This window comes from Frieseomelitta varia, unplaced genomic scaffold (genome assembly GCF_011392965.1).
Source record: "Frieseomelitta varia isolate USP_RPSP 00005682 unplaced genomic scaffold, Fvar_1.2 scaffold_182, whole genome shotgun sequence".
Classification (NCBI taxonomy): domain Eukaryota; kingdom Metazoa; phylum Arthropoda; class Insecta; order Hymenoptera; family Apidae; genus Frieseomelitta; species Frieseomelitta varia.
In genome coordinates, this window is record NW_025109550.1 from 789,572 (window position 1) to 813,639 (window position 24,068).

Genomic DNA, 24,068 nt, shown 5'->3' on the forward strand with positions numbered 1-24,068 from the left:
CACCGGTTTTCCATTTGGACAAGTAAAACTTCGAGTTTATCTTCAATCTGGCACAGTTTAAAGTATTTTCACGACACATCGACGTTTCGTTTGTCCCGCTTAATCGGAGCGCGGGATTTTACGCGACGCGAACCGAGGGAAAACTGAAACAGTGCTGCCACCTGCAAGCGAATTGATGAAGTTCCTGATGGAGAAGAGGCGGGACAATTTGAAAAGCAAGTACTATTATCATATATACAAATATTTTTAAGCACAATTGAATCTTATTGTAACTGTTATAGAAATTTCAAAATGTTTCGAAGAACTCACATAACCTATTCGTAAAAGGTTTTTACACGTACTCCATTACTTTCTTGTGCTGCTGTACGTATACACAAAAATTAATTATTAAAATTAATCGAGATACTAATAAGAAATAATTGAATGAACAGTTGCACGTAAAACTTACACCGGATGAATCAAATGTCCGTACGATGACTATAAAATTAGATTTTATTAATTCTTTTTTTTTTTTACAAGAACACGAGTTTTCATGACGTATCTGTAATATGTATAAAAATTAATTTACATGTTCGTTAGAGAGAAACAATGAGAAAGGGGATATTAAGCTCGAGTTATAGTTTATTCCACCGGTAACAGGAATCGTGGGGAACTTTCTTTGCGTAAGCGTCGTTATAACTTCGGAATAACAACAAAGACGAAAGAGAAGGAAGGAAGGAAGATATTAGGAAAAGATATTACAAAAATTAACAAATATATAGGCTTCGCCGCTGAAAACTTTCCCCGCTGGAAAAAATTCAACGTTTTCGAGCTTCTCGCGTACGAAAATAACTAGAATCGTGCAACTAATCCTGACAGAGTAACACGTAGCACCTAAAGTTCAGGAACCACCGCAACTGTAAAATTTAATGATTTTGAAATCTCTCTTTCTCTCTCTGAACCTCGACGAACTTAACATAATTACTAAAATAATGGTGTTTTTCGGCAAAATTCGAAAAACAGTTACATTTCGTCTATAAGTTAATACTTGTTATAATATTATTATTACAATATTCTTAAAGATACTCGATTATCAAATGAATAAGAGATTATTCCGCCTCGTGTGACAATTTTGCAGTTGTGGTGGTTCGCAAAAAGGAAAAAAGAAATGCTTTATATATACCATTGTTAGAATACGAAGAAGACTTGAGAACAAAGCACGCGCATTTTTGGAAACCAACCATTCGTCGCCGATTTTATTTTCATCGATCCTTCATCTCGGTAATGACCATCGATTCTGCTCGTTTCTATCGATTGATCAATGAGGATCAATGAATCGTGTGCATTATTTATATACACAAAAGCACCTCGCGTTCGATCGAAGTCTCGTTTCATTCTGCTCGAACAGCTCGAACACGTGAAAATGAAACGCGATTCTCAAGATAATTGAATTAAAACGGACCGAGATAATTGGGATTAATGCTTCCGGTCGAGGCGAGAAAGTTTGATTAATTCAGTCGGTACCCGACAGCCGATATCCAGATATCTGGTTAACTTATAATTGCGAACTTTCGGAACGGAAATACAGACGACAGGGTAATCGTCGGGTAAAAAACCTTTCTTACTCGATGATTAGATTTGACATAAACGAGCAAATTACATTACTTCTTCGAGCTCCGTCGCTGTAACCTTTGCTTGTAGCGAATTTTCAATTTGCATTCACTAAAATTAAAACTTCACTGAATTTTAAAGACGACAAGAAATCACTCGTCTGCATTGAGTCAGGCCCTGACTTCAAACACATCTCATGTAAGATAGTCGTTACTATAAACTATAAAATAGAACGTGGAGGTAGCGCGTCAGATCGGAATCGTTCTCGCATTCGGTGATATTTTTCAAAGTTTCTCACACCACAGTCTCAAGAACCAATTGTACTTTCCCTTTCGTCTCCCTGGCTACCATCGTGGACACTATCCTCTATAATCGTCATCCTGACAAACTCTTTAGTTAACTCTTTTAGTCGATCGTCTACTGGCAAGTAAAGATAGATAGTTCTTGCACTCGAACCTCCTCATGTTCGTAGTGAATTCGTAGAAAAGCACACAATGGTAAGAGAACTTGCAGCACCTTTAGTCTAGTTTCATCACGTATGCCGATTCTTACACGCGATATATTTCTTCGTGTCCATGTATCGAATCGATCCAGCGAAATCGTTATATCTCTGTATGTGTATACAAAGTCAACGTTGCTAATTCCTCTTGCTGGAGTTAATCAGATACTTGCAGCAATGCGTGAGCAAGTGCTTTTCACCGGTGATGTCATGCGGCACGTTTGTAGGACCTGTCGATTCCCTGGTGTAAATATCTAAGCCATACTGGCCCTCCTCGGGAAAGCTAATCGAGAAAGTCACTACGTCATCGTCGGCGATCGAATGCGTGACGTATTTGGACAGCCGTTTTTCTTCGATTCCATTTTTGTGCAACGTCGCCATGAAGTCGGTCAGTGGTCTGGACATTCGAAATTGGATTTCCAATTCGCGACCGGCGAACACCAGAGCCTCCTGACGTGTTATAGAAAGAAAGAGAAAGATACAAAGATTGTTAGAACAAATTTTTCAAACTCCTGAATTTCAACTTTAAACAACAAACGAATGCATGTCATCGTACCTGATGAGTTATTGGTATAATACCAAACAGTCTCGTGGCTTTTGTCGGGCCCCATTCGCCACTCGCGCAGTCTGGCAATGGTACCATCACGGTTTGCAATTCCTCGCATGCGATTTTGAATTTGCACACACTCTTGAACTTCATAGGCTCACCGGTTAAGTATTCCTTCGGCGTCACAGCGTTAGCAAAAATGTCCAGGAGGAAAGCCCCTGAACACGGTGCGTGCACGCGAAACGCGACGATATTCCCAACAACGCTCTACAAACGTAAGTTTCAAGACGAAATCTTAACAACGTCCCAACGATCAAAATTCCTCGAGCAATTTTACTGTCAGTCTTAAGTTAAATACGTCCGTGGGGAACATTACACAAATGCAAATGCTCGTTCCAAAACAACGTTAAAATTTGGTTAGTCACGCGAACTGTGTTCGAACAGCTCGTTAAGGCTACATTGAAAATCAATATTGGAAAATGTTAATATCGTCGTAAACACAAGAAATATCGACGTTTGAACGGCCCTAACCTCGCCGGTCCTTTGCAAATTTCTGTCGGTCAATTAATTTCACTTGGCGAGCAATTAATTAGCAGGCGACTCTTTAACTCTCATTAAGAGTTTCCTCCTTTAATTGAGCTTCCTTAATTTGGTTTATACGAACTGCTCTGGCGAACAATTAGCCCGTGAAACCGTGAAAAAAAAAATTTCGCTCCCCGTATCCGTATCCTAAGTGTCTCAACTTACCTGCATGACGAATCGTTTCAACGAGACACCGTCGTACCCGTCGCCGTCGTTATCGTAGAATTTGAGATTATAGTGAAAGATGAGGGCTGACTGCATGTGAGCTGGCATGGCTATCCTGACGGTCGCGGCACCCGTAGAATCCGTGTACATAACGGCATTCGTGTTCGTATCCGGAAAGTAGAGGCCGTACCTGCCGAATTTACATAAAACGTGCGTGACATCGTTTTTTTCTTCGTAAGCATGGTCGGCCGTGTGTAACACCATATGGGACGTTCGCTCGTTGAATTTTTCGATGTCTCACAAATTTTACTTTATTTAGCATTTTATCGTACAGCCGCTAATTATTAATTTCGAATTCATTCGAGCGAACGATCGTGTTACCTGAAGAACAACGAGCGCACGAAAGGCAATTCTTCGAAATCTTTGAGCGAAATCGGTTGTTTGAGCAATTGCCATTCCTCCTGAAGGGGAAAGAACTCGTAGATGAACTCTCGCGGATCCGTGAGGAAGTAGTGATCGTCGTATTCGTATCTGCAACGGCGAGACAGTTAAATAGGTCGAACAATTGACGATGATGGTGTATCAGAAAAGAAGCAAACGATTTCACAAAATACCTGAGGCTGTCGTTCTTGGCTTTTGGCTGACCAGGACGAGGAAATTCTTTGGCATTGACCAGATGTCGCGCCCCCCAATTGCACTGGACGAATCTCCACGCGCCAGCAACGTAGACTGCGTTCCAACTATTCCGGAATCGATTGTCCTCGAAGCAAACGCCTGGCTGATAACCAGCCGATTTGCTGTAACCCTTTATCACTACGCAGTGCAATCCCGCGTAACTGTAAGGAAACGTAACAGGATGAATCACGATTCAAGCGTTCCATTCGTCCAATTTTGAAACGTGGGCCTCGTTTCACGGGATAAATTATTATTTTGGGCGTGTCGTGGGAACGATCGAAGTCACTGAGATGTTAAATTAACTACGTTTACCTGCATAGCCGTTTAAACAGAACGTGGTAACTTTCAGTCCCGTGTTTTATGCCTCTGAGCAAGCCCATAGGCGTGTCCCCGCACAGATTCTCGTCGAACTGCATGGTGTTTAGATTCTTCACGGTGATCCATCGGAATATCGTCCTAGCTTTCTCTATATCCGATCCGCATCTGCTCACCAACTGTCGCACCAAATCTGTGAACGTTTTCTGATCTTCTTGGGCTACCTGATTTATTAAAGGGACAGAAAAAAAAAAGGAACAACGTAAACCAACCATCGTGGAAATTTTTTAACCATCTCCGACTCAATATTTTCTTTTTTTTTTTCTTCATCACCAAAAAGATTAATTACGCCTACATCACTGCCAAAAAAAAAATATATATATATATATATATAAACTTCTATAAATATTCAAACGTTGTTCGAAAATTTCGAACACGACCTCCTCTTTTATTCCGCTAATGGTATCAACGCATCATAACGAATAGCTTCGACACGACACCGACGTCACAGGCCATAGACGACCACCCCGTCCTCTCGCTATCCTTCGAATGAAAGAAAGATCGTAAATCGATTACGCCAAGTCTTCGCGTATAGACGCGTAAGAGCCGGATAAAAGCGAGGCTGTCGCGCGAATATATGAAAATACCGCCCAACGATTCGAAGCCGGGCCGTTTAAAATTCCGCGGGTGTAACGCACCCCCTTTCGACTCTTCTCCGTTGTTACATTTACAAGGGGATAGAGGTGTTAAAAGGGGGCTGACAGTACGACGGAGGCTTACCGAAATAGCTATCTGATCCATGTCAGCAAACTCCAGAGGATCATTGTAGATGTGATACTTGGCGAGAGCAGGGGGCTGCGGGGGTGGAGCACGCGACGGATAAGGTAAAGGCGGTGCTTCCTGGGCATAACCATCCCCTTCGTCGAGATACAGACTCTCCTGCCGCATATACTCGCTTCTCGCTTCATTGATCAGCTCCAGCATCTCCGAGCTCTGTTTCTCCACCAACGCTGCGGTCGCCGCTCTGGAAATTGATCAAGAGTTACGAGAATTCGCGGCTCGCCATTGAACCACGATGCGCCGGCTTTCGAAATTCGCCACGCAAGGCTGCGACCATCGTTCTCGTTTCATCGATATTTTCTTTCCATTTTCCTCGAAATTTATGAATCGGCAAGTGAAGCGATCGCGTTTCGTTTCGTTTCGTTTCGTTTCTGTTTCTGTGAGAAACGAGTACTCTTCAAAGAAACGCAAGATTATACAGAGAACGTGTATACAATCACTGTAGCCCACTTTCTACAAAACGAATCGCATTTAAATCGCGTAGAAAAATTCTGACTAGAACAGACAGAACTTTGTTGCATTAGTTTCAGAGACTAGGTTTGTGGATGATAATGGATAGTGAACCTAGGAAACGTAAACAATCGTCAAATCAAAGGGTTAATTAAGGCAGATTAGCTGCGACAAGAGCATTCTGCCCCTCTTTCGCGGATCTTACGACGCACGTAATCAGAGCAGCGTGACGTAAAATCAGTCTAATTAGGTATGTAATAAGTACCGTTCGTGCTCCAGCATTTTACGCGTGAGACTTTCCTTCTTCTTGTCCCTACGAAGTGTCATGTTCTTCTCCAAGTCCTCTTTCTCTTGCTGAAATTGCTGGGCTCGGGCTCTTCCGCCTTTTTCGCGTTCCCATCTAGCCGATAATTCCTCCAGTTCCTTCTCCCATTCGTCCTACTCAATTAAGAAACATGATCTTTTAATCACGAAGTTTCTGCGATGTTAATCTAGATATTACCGATTTATATCTTTCCTACTCTTTTTTTTTTTTTTTTTTTGAATGAATATTAAAAACTAGTAAGTTTTAATTATAATATTTAATTATTAATTATAACTAATATTTAATTAAACAACTCTTATTACTAGTATTACTCTTAATTAATCGAACACAATCGTAAGATATTGGTTCCGAAGGAATATTCCAACTTTAATTTTATAAAATCGTTCCCACACTCTTCAATCTCAATTACAAAATTTTGTTCCATTTCATTCTCACGATTGAGTTGTTCAGCCGTAACAGAAAGAGCCCATACGTACTCTAAATTCCTCTCGAATCCGTCTGTCCTCCTCCTCGCGATGGTGGGCGAATTTCCGATAGAGGTCATCCTCCTCCTTGCGATGTTTCATCTCGAGCCGCGTCTGTTCATCTCGGTCCTGCGATAATTGCAACAAAAAGAAAAAGAAAAACGAGAATCATCGAGGGCCTTTCTCTTAATTGTGACGAGGGAAAGAGGGCCGCCATGTTTTGCTCTGGCATGCGTTGCTCGTCCGGCGCGCGGGAAATTTAAAGAAACTCGTCGGATCGGTTTCGGGAATCGCGTTCTCGAACGAGTTTCGCCGGCTGGCAATTAAGCCGAGGCAATTTTTCCTCGTCTATCGAAAAGCGAAGGCCGCGTCTAAACGTCCCGTGGCAGGTGACGGTCGTCCAGTTTTTTGCTAAGTTTACTTTCACGCCGCCTCTCTGCTTTCCTTCTGGGCTGGAATCGCGCCGGAAACGAGACGCGCGCTCCAGAATCGCGTTCGCGGCAAATTGAAGCGTTCGCAGAGAAAGAGAAACGCGAGCAGGCGTGCACGAACGTTTCACGTTCCCACGAACGAACAAGGATCGTGAATCTGTTCTGCCGAGACGAAACCGATCGGCTTTGGGCACGGGCGTAGTAGACGAAAAAGGATTTTCTCGGATTTGGTATAGCGTTGCGCAAGCGATTTCCTACGCGCGAGTCGGTCGCGCGTACGAACCCCACGATGCCCACGCTACAGTTACGTCACTTACGGCAGCGCAAATAATTATTGCGCGAAATAACCGCGGATAAGGACAACGTTGGAGAGCATTAACGTTTCTCAACGTGTTCCCTCGGCTTAGGATTTCGAAACGGAGCTATCTGAACAACTCAGAGACACGCATTCTTTTGGAAACATTGGAATCTGCCGATAGAATTTTTCTTCTGAATATTTGCAACGAGCGAACTTGAGTTATTTGCGCGAAGAAACTGGAAGACGGAGGATACAATAATAAGATTCTATCTCTATAGTTGGCTCGCTCTGTACAGTAAGGAATGTTGCGGTTACGCTTGCTAAAATTGCCTTTGACAAGGCTCCCTCTTTCTCGTGGCGACAGATGCAATTAGCCTTTTTCTAGGAGAAAAAAAAAAGGAAAAGAAAAGAGACAAGAACCTCTCGTAACAACCGAGGGATTACTATTTTGAAATCGATGGTCATCGTGTACGTTGTTTGTTTTGTCACGTCGCTCGCGCTCGAGCGCATGTTCTAAGCCTACTCCTTTCATTATCAAGTTATCAGTACTCTTCAATCATCAGTGAAATAAAAAAAATCTCCTAACAGGGCAAATCTGATCGATCTGTTTGCCAGCGTCGTTAAAGAAGTAATTCTCGTCTTCGTGCTTGTTTGCGTGACTGGTTAAACAAGATTTCGTCACGATAGAACCGTCCAACTTCCGTTTGCTCGTCCCACGAACGAACAGGTGTGTTTCATTTGCGGTTGCGTATCTGCTAAATGTCGGTTTTGCTAGAAATTGTCACGTCCTAAGAAACTGATTCTCCGCGCGTGTCGATAAAGAGCGACACAGGTAAAAAGGGTGTACCACCTGTCCAATTTCAAGCAAATCGTCTCGTCCCCTTGCTCGTGATTAAACTCAAAATTTCGCAGGGTCATCAACGAGAAGATAACCAATCTTTCTTAGTCCCACGTAATGACTTTTCGTGTGAGAAGAAAAAGAATTTCGTATAAAAATAAGTATCATTATTTTATAAAATAAAATATCATATAAATATCATTGTTTTCGTATAAAATAAAAATCGCTACTTCGCTATTTCGCTAAGATTGAACATTTTTGAAAATTGAAAATTCTCGAATTTCGAAAATTCAGTGTTCCTCTGGAATGGATAGGAAAGGAATTGAAGAAATAGTCACGTCGCGTATAATCTAATTGCAACGAACGCAAGATCACTCCGCTCGCTCGAACCTGCTGACTAATCTGCCAGCCTGGCCGAAAAAGGAGCGGAAAGAAAGTAAGAATAAAATCGATGGACCGTGGTGCCCAGGCATCGACCGCAACAGCGATTCCAATTAACATCCGTGGGTCGCTTGTTGGCGAAGGCGCGTGAGAGGTGAGCCACAATCGCTCTTTAAAACACGGATACGCACACGGTGGCCCCTCCACGCCCCTCGTTTGTTCCATCGCCCCTTGTGCACGACTTATTACGCGGCCGTGGAACGATTCTCTAATTAACCGTCAGCCGTGGTGCGCGGAGTACCGCAAGCGGAAACGATCTGGATCCGTGCGCGATCTTTCCTTCGCGTGCGCACGCTGTCACGATGAGAAGACACCAGATGGGAGAGAGGGGAGCGACGCGTTCTTCCGCGGCAACGGTTCGGCTGATGTTCACGAGGACATGATGTTCGTCGTTATTGTTCTTCGTTGATGCCCCGGAAGCAGGTGAAGAAAGTTGAACCGCGTCGCGTGAATAGGAGATTGAACGACGAAAAAAATTGGATGCAGTCGTCAGATACAATCAGTTCGTCAAGTTTGGAAACAATAGCGTACACGACTAGCTACGCGATGACTTTTAACGTTTCATACGTAATATCTTTGAATATTCTTAAACTTTTTCTCCGCCAAACGCTTCGACCGCCGATGGAAAAAGCTGATTTTTGCGATCGTTCAGGCTTCACGGTGTCGGGTGCAACAGCAGTAGCGGTTTCTTACGATCGGGCGATCAACGTTGGAAATTGTTCGCTCGAACGCATCATGGCTCCACGAATCGTAGAAATCGAAGATGGTTTTCTATGGTAGAAAGTTTACGAGTGGCCGTGCCGTCCGTGATTGAGAAACAACAAAGTGGGCAAAGCGAATCACGTCATCATCCTTCCGAAGAGTGGAGAGTACGGATTCGTTTTAGCGTGCGGGTTAACGGTTTCGTCGAACGCGCCACTGGTTATCATCGATTGCGATAAAATAGAGATCCGTCCTGTATATATCGAACTGTCGGAGAGATTCTCGCGGTCTTGAACCTGCAGCCTGGAATATTGATATCGAGATAAAAAAAAAAAAAAAGAAACAGTTGAATTTTATGGATTTATTGGAGCGAGACGAATTTTTACATATAGATACTGGCGAATAACTCTTGAATAAAAGGATGTATCGAATATGAATTTGATAATTTAATGAAAAAAATAGTACGAATAAACAAATTGAACAGGTTTTAACGTTTCTAGATCTGTTATATCTACTTAGATAATTGTAATTACTGTAATAAGTATTGCCGTCTTTCGAAATGAAGTAAAAATTAGATGTAGACAAAAAAGCTGCCAAACTTCCAAAATGTTCCAATAAACACGCTCGACGAAACGAATTAAATAAAATGTATATCTTCGTAATTGTAATTGCTGTAACAAGTAGTGGTCTTCCTATCATCACGAATGATTCTTCACATAAAATTAGCTATAGATAAAACAAAAAGCTGCCTTCAAACTTCCAAATTCCGTTCCAAACTTGCCAATAAATACAAAATGTTCCCCGATCAATGAAAATGCATTAATTGATCGGAACTCTTCGTCCGTGTTTTTTAATTGCACGTCAACGCAGAAAGGAGACAAAGGGAAACGAGGCGCGGATACGGTGCACGACCCTGCCCGATTGCCCACGCTACTTTCGTTTCGTAAGAGCGCGCACGCAGGTAGGCTGACATTCACGAAATACTATAAATAACGTCGGTGGCCGGCGGGAGGCGGCCGATTTTGCCTGGATGCGCACGCGAAAGCGGATTGAGAGAAAACGCGGCGATAGTGGAGCGACTAGCGGCTCGGCCTTCTTCTTCTCCTACGGCGGCACCGATGGGAAAAGCGAGCCAGGCAATCTCATTTTCATGTAGGGCCAGTCTTCATCGGCCGCGGTGAACACATTCCTCGCTTGTCAAGCGATTCGCGCACGAAAGTCACGGCTGCTGGCACGGAATCCAGTCCGCCAGGTAACTTGGCCCGCATTCCACGCCGATCGGAAATTCGGGCTTCCGACCATTTTCCATTCAAACGCGTCTACCTTGTACGCGTCTGCTGACGTATGCCTCTCGCTTCGACTAATCAACCGACCCCGGGCCACATGTATTCCGCCGTATTCCTCCAGTATTTCTACGCGTCGTTGAACACAGACGAAATATCTAACTTCAGGTGCAGCTCTGGAAAAGCGGACGTCGCGCCATGTTACTCCCCCTCCGGGGAGTTTAATTGATTAATACTCGCGAAGCATGTTTCAATTACAATTAACGTTGACTTTTGACGTATCAAAAGTTTGAAGATTATACTCGAGTCAGCTTTTGTTGACAAAAACACTTTCTAGTAATTATTTACGAATATTCGGAGGAAGTTGTTTTTCAAAACTGTCGTTAATTAAGCTTGCGATTCACCTATCGTACGTGCGAGCCTTGATATTTGGCAATGGTTTGGGCAATTTTCTTAATTTAGACAATGACCGTTATGAATCCAAGCTACGACTTACTTTCGTTGTTTGTTGATTTTTCATGTAATTAAACCAAGTATGAAATTTTCATGTTACGTGAGTGAAAGATAAACCGGTTGGATCTCGTTTCTTCAGTTACTTTTGTAAAAATATAAGGGAATAATTGCGTTCGCGAGCGCAACTCGTCGACGCTCGTACGTTATTCCCCGAAGGAAGATTTGCTAAGGATATAATTAACAAGATAGGTTAATTAGACAAAGCTGAAACGTTCGTGACCCAATTGGCGGAAGGTAATGTTCCCTAAGTAATCTAGAAAACCGTGAAATCCGAAATCTGATTTTCCGTACTTTAATGAGAGAGCTCTCATAACCAGGTCATCGTTAAAAAACGTGTATTATTCAAGACACGTATAATTAACGCAATCCATGGCAATTATGTCGAGATGTTTCCAGAAGAAACATTCCTGTCGAGTGTCCTCGTATTTAGCTTTAAACACACGCTTTACCTCTTTTATCTACGACTCGATCTAAAACTCGAATCTACAGACGAGATATACGTTGCATCCTCTGACGATACGAGGCGCTCGATCTTCCAAAACGCGAGTAGAATCACTATTTTCGATCGATGCTGCGTACTCCCGTTCATAAGTCACCGGACACCTGCTTATTTTGAGCTGAATAGTTACTAGAACACAGATATACTTTTCTGGATTAATTTAATTGTACAATTTTGCTACATGTACTTATTTTACGATAATACTTGAAAACAAAACTGATATTTTACGTATATAGTCTTTCAAAGAATGTTAAAAATATATATATATATATTTAAAAAATCCAATCGAAGAATTATGAAATGAATTGGACAGAAGACTTTGAAAAACGCGTCGAAAAATCGAAGATAGACTTATGGAAAAAATTAGAAGAAGCGTGGAAAGAGAGTTCATTTTTTTCGAAATATTGACAAAATTAATCGAAAGAATGCCGCAGTTAGTTCAGGCCGTCATATATGCACGAGGCGGATATATCGGCGAAACAAAGATATAAGACACATTATATACTTCTTGGTAAGATGTTTGACAAATAAACTGTATGACATATGTATTCTAAATATTATACGTATGTAACGAGTATAGGACATTTCATCGAATACAATTGCCCGTATCTCAATTTGTCGTAGCGTCCGGTGACTTATGGAAGACAGTGTATGCACAATCGAAGCTCGATCGATCGAGAACTTTGGTATGAACGTTTCGTCGAAACGCTGATACTGTTTCATCGAAACGACGATCGCAGATCGGGCGTTGGAATAGAGGTGACCCGCTCCTAATATGGCGGTGACCGTGACGAATGATTTCACCGGACTATGCGAATGACTCACCAGATAATAATCGATGGGCTTCTCGCGTGCCTTGCTGTAGCCCTTCTGAAGCTCCGTCTGCTTAAGGGCATGGGCGATGTGAAGCGCGCTCGCGTCGAACCTTCCATACTGGTAGCTTCCGTCCCCGGAATAATTGTGGTTGTACGGCGAGGACGCGCCTCCACTGGCGTTCCCGTGAAGATCGCGTTGGGACGAATTCGTAGCCGGCGGTGAACCGTGTCCGTTCAGGTGCCTGGCACAATTAGGCGAGTCTACATTATCGTAACTGCAACAAAATTATGCAACGGGTCTTCAGGGGGGGTAGGGTGTTTGTCGTTGTCGTTCTTGTTGCGCTTTTCACACGGATCGCTACGTTTCACTTTCCCGAAAAGAAACATAAACGACGAGCACGAACGAATTTGATTAGGTTATGACATTTGACGCCGTTACACGACATTCGGTTTTCGTCTTGATCCAACTGCAATGGAAATTGTCGATAAAAATGTATAAAATCCCTTTCCTCCGTACGTTCGAAATAACAATATCAAAAAAAAAAAGAAAAAAAAAAAGAAAAAAGGAAACAAAAATACGACGATTGCAAAACTCGATCATACAACCATTCCGCAACGATTTTTCCTTCGTGTATTCGAAACAAACAAGCCAAAAGGACGTGACGAGTGCAGAATTCGATCGTACTGGTTTTCGACGTGATTTCCCTTCACGCGTTTCAAACGAAAAATCTCTCGAAAAAATACGACGAGTGGAAAAAAACCTCCGATCGTTTCGTTTTTCAACGTCGAGTCGAAACGAGAAATAATTCGAGCGTGCTGTTGTTTTTTGACGTGATCGTTTCTCGCGTGATCGAAACGAAAAAATCGGGGGAGAAGTAAAGAAAATACATCGAACCGAAATCGGCTTCGAACTTCATTTAACCACGACCAACAGTAAAAAAAAAAAAAAAAAAAAGATTCCTGGTAACCGTGATCCTGGCTCGTTCAACATTTGCCGCGGCTTCCGGCATTTAGCATGCAAATTCAACGATCGCGCGCCTCGCAGGAACTGGGTCAGCCTTTTTAACGGGGCCTTGGAAACATTTCCCTGCATGCAACAAACACTCTGTCTGTTCATCGACGTCTGTTCATCACGAACGATTCAACCAACGAGCATCCTAGAACTAATTACGGACGGAGTCTGATTCATTGGCTTTGTAAAAATCCTGACACGCGGCGCTCGCTCGTCTCGTCCACCGAACACCGCAACGCTTATGAGAAACCGGAGAGTCTCTGGTTAAATGAATGTGTTACACCTTCTCTCCCTCGTTCTCTCCTCTCCTCTCCGCGGGGTTCATTCACTTGCGGCTGAAGCCACTGCTTCTTCTTCTTCTTCTTCTTCTTCTTCTTCTTTCTCTTTTCCTTCTTCATCTTCTCTCTGTCTCTGCCTGCGTCTAGAGATTCTGTCTCTGTCGAGCGCACGAGCGCGCTCCTTATGTCAGCCGGAGGCAGAGAACTCGCGAAACGCAGCCACAAGAAATTCTTATACACCGTACACACGCGTAACTCGTGCGTGCGTGCGTGCGTACTTTTTGTTGTTCGACGGTGAAATCGACGTACGTAAATATTAGGACGATCGCGAGCTCGCTATCCATTCTTTCTTTTCAATTCTATCCATAGAAAAAGAAAAACGACACATCTGCAATCTAAATTACAGTTGAATACGAAATGATAGATTTATAAAACGAAGATAACTAAAGGAAATGAAACCCAAGAGAGGAACATTCAATGATCATCCAATGGCTGGCGGTATAAGTCGATACCTCGAGTATTTCCAGAGGAGAGAGATGCACTCGATACTCGAGAGGGGGGCCAGACGATTAAATTCAGGCATTCTCACGACCCATCGGCCTTTGCGTAATGTTTCTATACGAGTACGTTTGGCGATACGTTTTGCTGGTTCTTTTGGAACCTCGAGGTTGGAACTTCCTGAACGCGCACCGCAACAGGTCTTTCTCTGATCGATTTTATAGCCTGCAGTATAAGGTGTAATCAGGATAAGAACTGGTTAATACGGGTTTTCGCGTGATTTAGGCACAGCACGCTCCTTCTTGCAATTAAACGGAATTGAATGGGTTTTACCGTTTTACGCTTATTTGCGAGGCACGCCGTCCGTATGCGGTGTAAAATCTTGCTGATTCTGATCTACCTCTAACGAGAACTGTATTTCGCCTTCAATTACTACTCCTTCTTGATTAACCCAGATTAAAATCGATCGGTTTAGCTGGACGGTTTTAGCCGCGTTTAAATTCGGCTTGAGTCGATCGTCTCGATGTTACTTGCATTGCAATTAAAAAAGAAAAAAAAAAAAGAATTTTCTGAATTCTTCTCCATCATATCTTTCATTAACCCGACATTAATTACTCCCCTTTCTTTTCAATTGTTGCTCTTTCCCGAACTCATCTCCAAATAATAAATAATAAATATATATGTAATATTTATACATTGTATAAATCTCTATTGAAAGGGACAAGACTTTTGCGTGCTTAGCCGTTCATACTTAAAGTTAGTTTCGAAACACGCGTTTAATTATCCAATCCACAGTCTAACCACACACACGGCCAGATATTTCACTTGTTTTCTTCCCCGGATCGAAAGACGAATCGTCCGGCCGATCGCGTCCGCGCGAATCTCTCGGAGGCGAGCTTGTTATTTCAAGGAAATCAGGTCAGCCATTGACATTCCGGCCTTCCGGAGAGCAAGTATGTATGCCTCGCGCGTGTACACAATCGCGGTTTCATACTTTGTTCAAGACAACCCGGTCGGGATTAAGGCCAATGTGGCGGCGCGTTATGTAACGAAGATGAACCAGATGCCTTGGCTGACACGTATGCACACAGGACTTTGATTCGACTGCCAGCCAAACTCTCCGCTCGTGGTGGATTGTAATTGTCACCAGACGTCCGTGAAAAGAGTTTTTCAGCAGCCGGATTTGTAGAACGGTGTCCAAGTTACGCGACTCGATTCCCTAATATTCGCCCTTGTAAACGTCGATTCTCGAGAGATCGAATTCCCGAAACCTCGTAATTGTTTCCCAATGAATTCTAAAATAGATACTCTTCATACTTCGAGATCAATCATCTCAATCGTTTGACATTCTCTGCTCGTGAAACGCGTTACGAAGAGTATGATGATCGCGAACTTGCTGGTTTAATTTAATAGCCGTAAATTTTATCTTAAAATTTGTCATTGTATTTGGAGATTCGATGAAAGCCGGTAGAAGATAAATCGAATCGGCAATGAAACGTTGATTGTCTTCAAGGTTGAGGTTAACAAACTGGGCACAAAAGGTCGCGCGACCATTTACACTCCGCTTAAACAGCGATCTCGATTTAACACCGAAGGGAAAGTGGTGAAACCGAACGTGAGGCGAGTCGATCGACTTTCCGGCCATTAAAACACAGAAAACGTAAAGGAGAGCCGTGCACGTTAATTTTCTGCCGCTGTTATTGCCCTCGGTTGTAATTCGCTTAACGGCCGCGTCGATTGTACGATTGCTAAAAAAAGAAAAGCAAGAATGAATAACACGAACCGTGACAGACAACGATTGAATCTTAACGAGCCTTAACGCGACTTTATCGAGACGAGTATCTTCCTTAGTTCAGTTGTGCGATATTCTTAACAACCAATTTTATAACACGCGTCGTACGTAGGATTTGTCACTTGTATCTGTTATATTATGTCTCTTGCACTCCTCGAAGTAAAATTTTTCTGAAGTTAATTGACCGTCAGTCATGTTTAAAATGAGCATGAATGGATTAAACGCAAGATTGTCTTTGCAAGCTTATTCTCTCGTTCTCTTCAAAATTCTCTCAGATCATCTGTCATTTCGTGAACCGAGAAAAGGAAAAAGGAGAAAGAAAGGAAAGAGGGAAAATGCTACGATCACTTTCAAGGTATCGTTACGGCGTTCCCAGCGTAACTCAAGCCGTAACCTTTGGAACAGCGATACACCGGTTGCGTGCGATCAGGCCACGTCCTTGGAATCGTCGAACGCGGCTTAATTACGCGCGTGTGTCACGTCCCTATTCCATTCTTTTTCCTTTTATTTTTTTTTAGAAAATTATACGCAAGATCGTTCGATCATCGAGACACGACTTTCACATTTTCCTGAATCGATAGCGGCTCGTGCCGCCGCGTGGTATGTCCTCCGCTTCCGGTAACGTGGCCACGAACGAACAACGAAGAGGAAGAGAACGCGACGATGCAAATGATCGAACTTGTTTCAATCGCCTGCCTAGCTACCACACGTGTTACGTGCAACTAATTTCCTTATTGTGATTACTGCTATTTAATCAAGGCCTCTCTGCTCATGGGAAGAGCGCGTTCAATGCATGCGAGCTGCGCTGCGTACGCCGATACGTATTTTTTTCTTTCCCTTTTTTTCTTTTCCTTTTCGGTTTCCCTTCGTACGGTCGCAGATATAACAGTATCGGGGAATCATTGTGTTTGCGCTGATACTGAGATAAACGTAACGGGGAACTGGAAAGGGTTGCATTGGCGAGATCCCTCGCGGTCCAGTTTGTTTCTCACGTTTTCTCAAGCAAGGTGAAGCGATGCAAGATAGTAAGAAACATAATCGTGATTGTTCTTTCTCTAGGAAATTTCCTCTTTCAACCGGAGGAAATGTTACAACGTGTTTCGTGGTATTTAAGAGTTTGAAAAACGAGACGAATCAGACCGAACTATACTCGTGTCGATACATCCATGACGATGCTAATTGATCCGCCGAGCGTCCGACCAATTTCTCAGTGGACCAAATCAACACACTCTACTACCTGCTGCTTAGCAAGTTCCTTCCACTAGAACCTATCGCAAACTGTCACGTCCCAAAGACACCATCCTGAAACCACGATCAGTTTCCATTCACCTTTTCCAAACAAACAAAGAATTTAAAATTGGTAGATCTACGTTCGAATTGCTCGAAGAAAATTCAAAAGAAAACGTCAGGAGCTATCGTTCTTTCCTTTGTATAGGTAATTCGAGCAACCAACTGACTTTCCTCCAGTTGTAACCGCTAGAAGGTATCGGCAAGATCGCATTCATATTCAAACTGTTCACAGATCAATCAGCTATTCGAGATCACATTTCTAACCACGTGAGACATTGCGCAATAAACGCACGTACGTATGCACGAAAGTACGAAACCAACGCGAACCTAGAATATGGCATTAAAAGTGAAATTATCATGAAAAGTTAAGCAATAAAAATAAACTGCTTAAACGGGAAATTGTCTGCGGTAGAGTCTCGAGAGGTAAATTTATAGATACTGTTGCGACAAGGTACAAGGGAAAAGTCTCTTACCAAGGTGGATAAACTCCCCGCGGTGACGCGCCACCAGCTCTAATCTGCTCGTTGACGTAACCACTCCTCGGTACGTTCAGCGCGGACCTGATGCCTACGCTGGACCCGTCCAAGGTCCCTGGGCCTGGTTTAGGAACGTGGCTGCTACAGTACACCTCCTTGTCGTTGATCGTGTGCTGGTTGTTGTAGTAGGTTTTCAGGGTCAACTTGGTGCCGCAGATCGCGCACTTGAAGCAACCGGCATGGAAGAACGTGAAGTCCTTCAGCGGGCCGACTCTGTCCACCTGGTACACGGTCTGGGCACACCTCAGACACGTGCTTTCGTAAAAGTTCGGCCGATACATCCTGGATCCTGCTTTTTTTCGGTTTTCGTTCGTTGGCTAATCTTCTAGCGTCCTCAATCAGCGCTACACCTCAACGCCGTGGAACACACCGCGTGCGATCCTGAAAGCGTGCGATTATCGTGTCAGTAGGAAGTACGAAGCGAGGAAAAGAATTGGACGGACGATCGTTGCAAGGTGTTCACGATTTTGTCAACATTTCGCGATTTGATTAATTCGTAAATACAGGACATTTTGAATGATCCGCGCGAATTATGAAGATAAGTTAAAATAATTAGAATATACCTAGGATCTTCAGGCAACCGTCGATGAATGATCTTTGTTCCGCGACAAAACATGCATAAAAAAACCGAAATGGTTTCATAAGCTTAAAACGAGCGGCTTAATTGGCACGTAATTACCACGATGCAGAACGCGTGCACGCGAATCAGACCGCGGCTATTTCTTAACTCTCAATAATTATCCTTGCAGGATGTTTAAAAAAAAAAAGAGAAAGAAAGAAAAAAGAATTATACGAGATAGGAAGAAACGAAGCTGATAGCATCTCGATCGTGAGCGATCGAGAATGATAAACACATCGGCGTTATTAAGAATGGCCAGCGCCGCCGACACTTTCCTGTTGGCTTTTGCAACGATTTGTTGCCAATACTTTTCATAGTGGGCGATCAGCGGTAATTGCAAAAGATTTCACGAGCACACAGAGGTGCCTTGGTAATCGTACCAATACGACAACATCGTATCGAGATTTTCACACGTATGTACGTCCTCGTTAAAACACTTCGTTCGAAACGATAAACGATTTCGCGTTGTACAATCGCACCGTTGAAAATCGTATTTTTTCATTTCACCCTGCTCGTCTGTCGTTTTCTAAACTCACGTCCATCTTCGCGGCCAACTTTATTCACAATGTATCGCCTAGTCTAACGCAACTTAATTTTTATAAATACGAACGACATCTTTTACTGCGAATTTCGCCATTTTCCACGGTTTCGCTGACCCTGCCTGACTAATTGATGAATAATTTTTTATTTTTTTTTTTTTGTTACGAGAGAGATTCGTTCAAATTTCACTAGATTCGACATGAATACGAATACGAATACATTCTGTCCACAAAAGCACCGAGTGTGAACTCAAGAACGCACAACTTCCTTCTACGCCTAATAGACAATTGCGTCACGCAAACGTGGACGAGCGTGGACGAGCGTGAAGAAACGTGTCTTCTTTCGAACGAAGCGGCGCGTCATGGAAACTTTTTAAATGAACCATGTCCGGATCGTTCCTAAAAATTATTATCTCGGTTTCACCTCGGCTATTCGTGCAACCGCGTTACGATACAACGATCGGCTCCAGGTTTCCCTTTTTCTTTCCACGATTCATCCCGCAACGTCGGCCGAATTTCTCCCGTTGAACAGCCGGCGACCACACTGGCCATTACGTCATACCGTTAGCCACCATGCACAACAATAAACCGTAATAAACGCAGGATAGCCCGTCTCACGCATCACCGAATCGCGGCTTTCCGCTCGCCGCGACACGCACTGATTCGTTTTTTCAACCGCTGCATGAGTCCTCTCCTCGACGCGCCAGCGGGAGAAACAAAAATTCGAGCGGACGACGACGCGCTGGATAGTTCCTCTTTCAGAGAACGCGCACCACCATGCTTCGATTCTACGGCGAAAGGATTCTGTTTGTCGCGAATATCCCGTCCGATATCAAACACGTTCCTTACCGGTGCTTATCAACGTCTATCACACCGTGTAACGAGGATTCTTTGTGCCACTCGGCCGTGAAGAACTTTGAAAATGTCCGACCGATACGTGGCTCGAAACAATGGTGGCCAGCTCGTTAGAGGTGGCTTTATCGATGAAACGTGGAATGGCAAAAATAAGCGAAACGGTTGTCAGCTGTTATCCGAGAACGCGTTTCAGGTCGATTCACGTTCTGCTGGAGAAGCTGATTTGCATGCGATGGATATGGGTCAAAACTTCCAGAAGAAATCTCTCCTTCGCGTATTATTGCTATTGATCAGTAACTGTACGTTGGTAGTTTTATTTATCGAGTCACCGAGTTGTAAAAGACATTTTAATATCGTACACGCGTTTCGATACGTAACTGGTAGTCGTAAATGTTTAAAGGACGCTCGTAAATCGCACCTGCGTTCAACGTTTTTCTGCTCTCTCTCTCTCTCTCTCTTTCTCTTTCTCTTTCTCTCTGGTTTGCATTGCACTGCCGACTTCACGTGCATTTTAATCACATTGTACGTTGCACAAGAGTTGAAAGAGGAAATCGCAACAAGTCCCCGCAAAACGCGACACTTCCAATTACGGGGTCCCTCGTCGATTTTCATTCATCGCGTCACGCATGCCTGATCGATGAACGTGCAATTTTTTAACCAATCGATATCAATTCTTGAAAAAGAAGAAAACTATAATTTTTATATTGGTAAGATAATTTCATTGTATCGCTCTAGAGAAACCTCCAACACTACCTCGGGTGAAAGATAGGCGAAACAAAAGAGCTAAGTTGATCATACAACGAGGGAACACTATGCTTCTTGACATAATCTGGGTAAAGAATCTGGAGATTATCATTAATCGTCAGACACTTATAGCATGTAATTCAAAATGAAGATAAATGAACGACGTCGTTATAAAGTAAAGTAACCACTTATTAACCACTCTCTGTTCTGTTAAAGAAATTATATACTTCAAATTCTCAAATATCCAGTATCTCGAATACATTCACTCTTTTGATCAACTTATACACTCAACTCCAAACAAACCTGATCGGATAAGAAAAATTAATTTCCAGCTACGCGTCCAGCTAGAATTCGTTGGAAATTCATAGCGTCGAGTATACATATGAAAATTCCTCGATACTCAATTCATCCAAAACTGATCCAAACAAACCTGATCGAGCAAGAAAAATTAATTTCCAGCTACGCGGCACTAGGATTCGTTGAAAATTCATGGCGTCGAGTATATATATATGTATATGAAAATTATTTATTGTGTTCCACGCGTCGTTTATCACTCGATAATGCCGGCTTGAATACCGGTGTCCCCATTCTGGCCCACCTTCTCCTAGGTATTTACGCTTGGCGTGCGCACACGGTTACAGATGGACATACAGCTATGTACATACAGCGCGCGTATCGCGTTGAAAGAAACCGAGAAACTTTATATCGAGGTGAATCAAAGAGTACCGGGAACGCGAGCCTAGATTTCAGGGTTCGCAGGGCGACAACAGGTAAACAGGTATGGCCGATCGGCGGAAAAGGCGTGTTCTCCGGTGAACTGTCCGCGACAGTTTGTCTGGTTACTTAACACGCGCGAAAGTACCGGTGAATAGCAGGCATTCCGTTAAACGGGCACATCGAAAGGGCCTGGTACACGTTGCACGCCTCTCTCTCTCCTTCTTCCCATCGCGGAGATTTGAATGATCTCGCTGGACGACGTGCATTCTCGTGGAGAACGCGAGAATTGCTTCGAGAGCCCGTCGAGGAGCGCATCAGATTTGTCAAACACGTGTATCGCGAGAGCCCCACGGAATAAATCGCGCCCCCGTGAAATTGATAATCGATGAGCATCGGCGAAGAAAACACTCGCCGAAGCACATGATTCGACCGACCGGTCGTTCTAGCGGCGAGACAATTGGAGCAGCGAGAGAAGGAATGAAAAAAAGAAGCCGCGTATAACCAGCAAGGCCAGTGTTCCCTCCTTCCCCCATATCTCCTGCATACTCACGTTCTCATACTTCCATGTCCACCAGTTTGGTCCACGAGAATCTTCGACGATCGTCCCGGTGTAGCATCGTTCCGCAAACCTTCTCCTCTACACTGGTATCTTTTCAAGATCGGTTTCTTCCTGTTGATGATGATGAAATTCCACGAATTCCACGATTTATTTCCTATCGACTTTGCCGTGTACTACCTGCACACCTGGTCGACCAAAGACACACTGCGAGAAAATCGCGCACGATGCCACCTTCTCGGGTACGAATTTTCTCTCTCTCTCTCTCTCTTTCTCTCTCTCTTACAGCCTCACCATGCATTGAAATCACCAGGTGCCGATGATCACCGCGAGAGACCAACGTCGGAGGACCTCGTGTCCGCGCGCGCACCGCTTCTTCTATCGAGGAAGAACGAAGAGGAGGAACGAAGAAGAAGAAATTCCGGGAACAGATTCACCTGGCGAGCAGAGTATATCCCGACTTCACGGATCTCTAACTGCGAGTGGAAACCGTGACGAAGGCTGGACGATCGACGCTTCTCTCGTAGAACGACGACTTTGGTTTTGAATTTCGATTATCCAGTACACACCGGAGAGGCTCGGCTTGATAGTCTCGACCTTCCTGTCGAACGTTTTCTGGCACGGTTTTCGTGTGTCCGCCACCTGGAATTGAGGTCTCGCTACCAAGCGAGGCGGCCACGCGAGAAGTTGAACCTGAATATTGCCACCTGCTTCCTTCGACGTTCCAGGAAGATCTGAGGTGAGAGGGACGGCCATTTTGAGGGACCGTGCTGGCTCTCAGGTGGCGCTATAGTTGGAGAACCGTGGTTACACCGGTGTGGGTATATCACTCTTTTACGCGCGCTCACCTGGCAAGGTTCTGTCTTCGTCACCTGTAACGATGCACGCACACACGTTGTCGTTCCAACGAAATTTCCATTCTTTCGTCTCCGTTGTTTCTCTCTCGGAAAACTGAATGAATGAAAAAAAGAGAAGAAATGAATTTCTTTACAGCCGTAGTACACAAATACACGAAACTAACATCGTCATTCTGTTTCTGCCGCTGAATGACTTTGACATCATTACCTAATACTTAATCGGTAAGTTGTAATAGCGACAAACAATCATTAAGTCTCTTGTGCTATTACAGACTCGTAGTTGAGAACGTTTTACAACTTCAAAACTAATGATATTTATATGTATCCATATTTATTATGGTCGGAGTGAAATCTCACTCTCAATTTTTCGAAGCGACGCGTATGAATTTTTTTTTCGTCAAGAAGATTTTTTCGTGGATGATCGTCGAAGGATTCTCGAGCCGGTTGGAACGCGGTCCCGATTCATTACTTTCATTCGTGCGATTGATCGATACGGCGATGGGAAAAAAGAAAGCGGAGAACGAGTCGCAACTCTGTTTACCGAGATTGGCGGCCACCGTTTTAGGACATACTTACCGACGCTCCCGATCACTTTTAGACACATAGATCGTGCGTCTATGTGTCTAAAAGTGATCGCGTGTGAAAACACGCCGCGCGCAATGCCGATTTATCGCGAGTTTACCGTTTAATGACAGGTGACGCGAAATCAGGATTCCTTCGAGTCCGTTCGGACATCATTTTTTCCCTACTTTTTTACGGCCAACTTTCACTAACGCATTGGGAACACGGTTCGTTGGAATGTTGCACTCCCCGATTCGAGTTACGATTGTTAATGCTCTGACAACAATCGGGCGAGCTGCGAACTGTCGGCAGGTGTGTCACGAATCGAACAATTGTGCCACGCTGTGTCAGGAAACGAATTAAATTCGTCACACTTAAGAGAACTTTGCGAAATTCTTAGCAAACGAACCTAGGAAGAGATATTTTAACATATTATTTAACAATTTCGAAAACTGAAAGATGATCAAACATGATTCGAGTGAATACTTGAAACATTCTGCCATTACCACGAATTAACTTCGCAAAATCCTCATTGAGCAATTGCCGAAATCACTGATTGCTAATTACTTTCCCTTCCGGGAGAAGTGGAGACTCGCGAACCAAAAGGAAAAATAAAAAAAAGAAAGAAAGAAAGAATCTGCTTAATGAATCTCTCACGGATGCAAGAACGAAGCATTAAACCTTCATCATCAGGCTGCTTATGGTTGTTTTCACCCGACACGCCGAGATATCGGGCTCCGATATCTCGAACGAGATCGTTTGCCTGAGAGAGTATGTACGGGCAGACTGTTGTTCTTTTTCTTTCTTTTGCTTTAGGGTCTGATGAGAGGTAGGTTGGTTGAGCGCCGGTTAACAGCGAATTCGATAAATTATTTAAATGAATTGTTAAGACCACTCGCGAGAGGCGAGATCTCTCTTTCTTGGTAAACGGCGTTCCAGACT

The 24,068-nt window shown here is 43.6% G+C and overlaps 1 protein-coding gene across 4 annotated transcripts; it reads right to left on the minus strand.

Moving 5' to 3' along the window:
- Nucleotides 1-470: 470 nt before the first annotated feature.
- On the minus strand, nt 471-22,649 carry LOC122538879 (hillarin). Of its 4 annotated transcripts, XM_043673361.1 has the most exons (14): nt 22,557-22,649; nt 22,003-22,495; nt 21,703-21,915; nt 17,616-18,059; nt 12,283-12,547; nt 6,465-6,581; nt 5,929-6,101; nt 5,154-5,397; nt 4,371-4,597; nt 3,998-4,219; nt 3,765-3,914; nt 3,384-3,573; nt 2,646-2,903; nt 471-2,539 (listed from the first exon to the last, which is right to left on the minus strand). In XM_043673361.1, the coding sequence occupies exons 4-14, from the start codon at nt 17,957-17,959 to the stop codon at nt 2,228-2,230; spliced, it is 2,502 nt and encodes an 833-aa protein (XP_043529296.1). In that variant the 5' UTR covers nt 17,960-18,059; nt 21,703-21,915; nt 22,003-22,495; nt 22,557-22,649; the 3' UTR covers nt 471-2,227. The 4 variants fall into 4 exon arrangements, with proteins under 4 accessions (XP_043529296.1, XP_043529295.1, XP_043529299.1 ...); XM_043673360.1 differs by having other exon boundaries at nt 21,703-22,495; XM_043673364.1 differs by having other exon boundaries at nt 12,283-12,514; nt 21,703-22,495; nt 22,557-22,648.
- Between the last annotated feature and the right edge of the window lie 1,419 nt (nt 22,650-24,068).